Source organism: Notothenia coriiceps, unplaced genomic scaffold (genome assembly GCF_000735185.1).
Source record: "Notothenia coriiceps isolate Sejong01 unplaced genomic scaffold, NC01 NC01_scaffold00012974, whole genome shotgun sequence".
Classification (NCBI taxonomy): Eukaryota; Metazoa; Chordata; class Actinopteri; order Perciformes; family Nototheniidae; genus Notothenia; species Notothenia coriiceps.
The window spans coordinates 170841-176250 of NW_011345675.1; the positions used below are offsets into that span (position 1 = coordinate 170841).

Sequence of the window (5410 nt, forward strand, 5' to 3'; positions counted from 1 at the left end):
ACTAGGATGGTTCGCGATTTCAACAGCCGTAACAGACACAAGGTAAGGGGTAAAGCGGCCCGTAACGCGACCGCAGACGGACGCCGGTTGGACAACTGGAGGTAACTGGCGGGCCAAAAAGGAACGGGCAAAGGTACTTTTGGTGTGAAAGCGGTATTTGATTTGGTTTGCCTTTGTTCCAGGATGATGAAGATTTTTTGTAAAAAAAGTCAAAAAAATATGTGAAAAAAAGCTCCTGGAGTTCTCAGAAAATATCCGGGCATAATAAATCTAAATCCTTAGAAAAGTCCCAAACGGTACCCAAATCTGAAAAAATCCTGAAAAAAATCAGAAATTAATGAGAACAAATCTAAATTATGAAAAGAGGACAAGTCAGAAAAAAAAGTCTGAAATCTCAGAAAAATGTTAATATCTGGGGAAAAAATCTACATTCCCTAAAAGGGTTCAAAAATATGAAAAGAATATGAGAACAAATAGAAGAATAAAATATATATATACCAAATATTGTATCCGCAGGAACCAAACCTGGCTGCTTGGGCCTCCCTCAGTTTGCGTTTCAGAGCAGTCAGGATTCTCTTGCACTCCCAGAGGCTCCTCTTTGGACAAGTCCTTCAACCACCGCCTGCAGTCCCCGGTCAAGCAGTTCAGCAGGAACTCTAGAATAACAAACATATTTTATATTCAGTTGTCACTCCGAGCAACTTAAATGATTGCAGAATAAAAAAAGAGCGAAATTGTCTTAAGTAACAGCAATAGCTGGCAAACTGAATTTAAAATGACGTCAACGTCTATGCACAAACCTTAAAAGTTTCCCCACTTTTATACTATGGTTTTTCATTCATATATTAGTAGTTCTCAGATATATACATAACATGTCTCTGAAGTGTTTGGTTCCAAACACCAAACAGATCATTAGCCAGCATTAAACCCCATAATCCCACTCTGTTTCAGCCCTGTTTCCAAAGTGCTGATTCTCTGTCTGTTACTTTAGATGTAATAATGAGCCCCTCCCACCCACCCCCTCTGGAGAGAAGATTTGGTTACAAAGAACACAATGGTGCTCTAGGAGGTAGATTCCAGGTGATAAGGTGGGGGAGGGGAGGGGGTTACCTTGGTTGCTGATATGGCTAATGGTTACACAAGGGCCAACAATGACATCATAAGGTGTGCCAAAATCCTGATCAGCTCAATTTTCAGACAGGTTTTTATAGAAATGGATCAGGACCAAAAGAGAGAGAATCTTTTTTCCAGAAACTTTCAGAATCTCTTTCCACAGAGGGGACACATTTTGATGTATGAAAGACATGAAGAAGTGGATTTTTCATGATAGGTGACCTTTACACATGCATGTCTTTTCCCATGCATTATTTAAAGGCAGACATTCACTAGAAGGAAATCAAATAAGGATACAGATTGAGTTTGTCTTTAGGACTGCCTTTCACAAAATCCCTCATGTAAAGTTGAAGATGGCAGCAGCAGGTGATGCATCTCCACTTTTTGTTTATTTTGCACGATCTGGCATATATACAGTATATTAAAGGACAGGAACTTCTGGCACATGGAGATAAAATATGAAGTCCTGGTACACTGAGTAACAGAGGCAAAGATAAAGCACTGCAACAGAAGCAGCTTACTTTGCTAAATTCCTAAATCTACTGTGTCAGACTTTAATCCCTAAAAATAGTGTGTTGCTTAAGGACTCTTTAGGCAAGTTGCAGCTTCTCAACGCACAAGTTCATGTTTTTAAAAAGTTTGTTTTATCCAAACAAATACTTAAAAACATATTCGAATCACAATAAAAACACAGTGTAAAAAGTGTGAAGCCTGTTTCCTGTCCAGTCTCTGGCTCCAGCTTCATTCTAATCAGATAGAGAGTGGTATCTATCACTGATCAATATTGTATATGTTAAAATGTATAATTTGATATATTATGTGTATATATATATAATAATCCGTTGTTAGTATTATTATATCATTTATTTAAACCAGCCGTTGTAAAATTGACGTCACAGCTGACAGCAGCTGCTTGTAATTAGAAGGAGAAAAGAATCTCGGAGCAATATCGTTTTTTGACCTTTGAAAATAAGTGTTTGTATTGATATCTTTTGTAAATAAGTCTCTTTCCTGAGACGTATTTTTGTTGGAGTCAAGCTTATTGCTACTTGTGGATATATACACTTTTGGATTAGACGGAACTACAAATATGTTGAACCATTTGGCTGCAGAGAGCCTCACCTGTCGTCGGATCTCCTCCTTGACGCTCTCCTGGGTCTCGGGCAGCGCCGGCATGGTGGCCATGTTGGACCAGCGGAGCGGCCGCACCACCGGCTTCAGGACCACGTCTCCAAACAGCTCCCTCACGTGTGTGAAGAACATGTAGAGAACACGGTTCCCGATCTGAACGCAAGGTAAACAAATAAGTAAACACCTGGCACACACTCTGTACACACACACACACACACACTCTGTACACACACACACACACACACTCTGTAGACACACACAGCATTTAGTCTCGCAGTGTGTGATGTGGTTTGTATGATGTTTGTCAGACTGCAGTAAAACTAAATATATATATTCTCTACCGCACACATTCCTGCATATTGACAGATTTAATTGAACCCGGACTAATTCATGAAGAGAAGTGTTTGTTTAACAGTGGAGTTGATCCTGCTGCTGTTAGTTCAGAATAAGTGGAGCAGCCACAGAGTGTCCCCTTTGGGAATAAATCAGACTCACTAAACTAGGCCAGCGTTTTAAAGATGAACCGGCTGTTTGATCCAATAAAAGCTCAGTCGGTTAGTTGCTAAGGGGATGTTTCTTATCCTGGAAGTACACTTGAGCATGGTCTACTTTCATTTTGATGGTTAGTTTGCCTGTTGCTGTTGAATTTCTGCTTTCTGCAACATGTGTGTGATCTATTCATCCTCTCTGACCTGTATGGTTGGGTTGAGGACGATGGAGATGTTCTGAATATTCATCTTGGTGTCCAGCTCCCGGGTGATGACGTGGTCCATGTGCGTGACGAGCCAGGAGAGGAGAAGTCGGCTCTGCGGCGACACTTCGGCCAGCAGCCTGTGAAACTCCGCCATCTTCTCGGCCTCCACCTGCCGACCGCACGCGTCCTCGAAGCGCTGCGCCAGCTCCCGACCCAACAGGTTCTCCGGCAGCTCGCGCAGGTACTGCTTCAGGAGGCTGGCCACCGTGTGCGGGTCGTACTCCTCCAGGCAGGGGCACTCCTCCCGGTCGTACGCTGCTTTCAACTCATCCACCTTGGACTTCATACCTGAGAGCGAGAGAGGTCGATGTGAGATTCAGTCCAATGTTGAGGTATGTTCGTCATCGGGGATTAAAGCAAAACATTGTCTAGCTTTGGGGTTTTAAAGCACGTGTTAAATGTGGAGTTACAGTGAAGTGGGGATTTAACCTAAACTTTATTTAAGTACTCAAGACCGTTACGGCCCGTCCACACAGCAGCGTTAAAAAAATCTTCCAACGCTTTTCTGCCCATTCACTTTGAATGGGGTGACGTCACGTTGCCTCGCTTTTCGCCGAACTGCATTGTGGGGAAGCAAAGCGAAGATTTCCAGGATTTTCAGGATTCAAAAGTTGAGCAATGTTCAACTTTTGAGGTGGAACCGTCACCAATCAAATCCCGTTTATGCAAAATCTGCAGCTAACAAGCGCTAGCCAATCAAACCGCGGTGTAAGCCTGGGAGAGACATTTCCTCATAATTCCAAAACAAGAAATGACGGTAGCACAATCACCGGGTTCTTTACGACCAGTAACTATTTACCGGGATACAAACCGAGGAACCCAGGCAGGAGGGAGGCTGTGCCAGAGACAGTGGGTGAAACTGGTACGGTTTTTTGCTTTGTATGTCGGAGGCGGGAGATATTCATGTGATTGGTTGTGTGGTCGCAAAAAAATCCCCAAGCTTCAGACACGCCCACCTCCAGAGATTTTCCAAGACTTTTTTAACGCTGCTGTGTGGACGGGCCGTTAGTGTTTTAAGAAAGATACTTTTGAAGAGCTTTTTATTTGTAAGTTTGTCTTAACCTCAATTTCAGTGGCAGTCTTTAATCTTATTAAATAAAACTGAATACCAACGTTTTTTTTTGCAAAGCTTGACTGAGTTTTAAGTTTAAATAGTCAATGATTCTTCATAACCTTACATTGGTTTTGAATTTATTAGCAAAAATACAAAAAATAAAAACAAATTCTTTTAATTTTTCATAGTTAGTGAACCTCCATGATAATTTGCATTTTGGTTCATTGACTGTCCCGATTACATTTCAAGAAGTCTACAAGGAAATAAATACGGTGAGCACATGCAGTGCCGAGAATAATGGTTTAACATCATCAATGAATTATTTATGATTATGTATTGATACACCAATTAAGCTGCTTCTCGCCTGTGGCGATTATTAGTAAGTCTACATAGCTGACACACTTCTCACTTTTCCCCCCTTGGATTTAAATCCCTGAGTTATCCCTTTTTGCAAATCCCACATCTCAAAGAGGTGTTTACCTGAAACTCTGTAGATGGCCTTCACACTTCATGCCGTAAACTCTCGATGTAGTCCACACACTCCTCTGAAGACGGAGCGGGCAGCTGGAGGCCGGTCGTACAGAGCCGTTCCTCTTGCACGGCTTCAGCGAGAGGCGTCCAAAGATGGGCCTGAAGGTGGGGACCTTTCCCACCGGGACGGGCTCTGCCTCTGTTGTCGGTTTCTTCTTCTTCTTCTTCTCCTTCCATTGGTTTAACCACGTCGGCTGCCTGTCAGATCCTTGTGATTTCTTATCTTTGGCGGCTTTGTCTTCCTTCGGCGCCCTTTTCCTTCTCCTTCTCTCTTTCTCTTTCTCCTTTTCATTCTCTCTTTCCTTCTCCTTCACCTGGAATTCCTTCTCCTTCTTTCTTGGAGAAGCTGGTTTCTTGAACACGTGGATTCCCTTGGAGCGCTTCATCTTGACGGGCTCTCTGCTTCGTCGGGCCGAACTGTCCCTCCTGGAAGGCCGGCGTAGCCTCCGCTAAGAGAGTAAAGAAAAGAGTGGGGACAAACAAAATAGGGTTAGATCTGAGGGGGAGAAACCCCCCGTTTTCTTATCCTCCTCCGTACGGTAGAACCAATGATAGCAGTGAGACAGAAACAGGAAGGGAGACGAAGTGAGAGCAGAGAAGATAACAAAGGAGGGGGAGAACGGGGACTTGGAAAAAGAGGTCAGACACAGATTTAGCAATTACTCCCCACAGCACCTTTTTGCCTCATCAAATGTGGAAAATGAACATTTGAGATATATAAGTTCATGTTTTTTATGTAAATCAGGGTTCGTACACTTTTTGCCCAATGATTTTCAATGGGACTTCTCCATTGACGTTTACCTCCATTGTTTCATGACTAAAAATAT

The 5410-nt window shown here is 42.8% G+C and overlaps 1 protein-coding gene across 1 annotated transcript in view; it reads right to left on the reverse strand.

The window, feature by feature from the left end:
• The window catches only part of LOC104947735 (ralA-binding protein 1), a 13035-nt gene extending 7645 nt beyond the window's left edge, over positions 1 to 5390 (reverse strand). Inside the window, 11 exon segments of the mRNA XM_010773818.1 lie at positions 526 to 591; positions 593 to 654; positions 2236 to 2397; positions 2937 to 3286; positions 4533 to 4548; positions 4550 to 4570; positions 4572 to 4669; positions 4672 to 5005; positions 5007 to 5032; positions 5122 to 5209; positions 5385 to 5390. Coding sequence (XP_010772120.1) covers positions 526 to 591; positions 593 to 654; positions 2236 to 2397; positions 2937 to 3286; positions 4533 to 4548; positions 4550 to 4570; positions 4572 to 4669; positions 4672 to 5005; positions 5007 to 5032; positions 5122 to 5209; positions 5385 to 5390 — 1229 coding nt within the window.
• Positions 5391 to 5410: the final 20 nt, after the last annotated feature.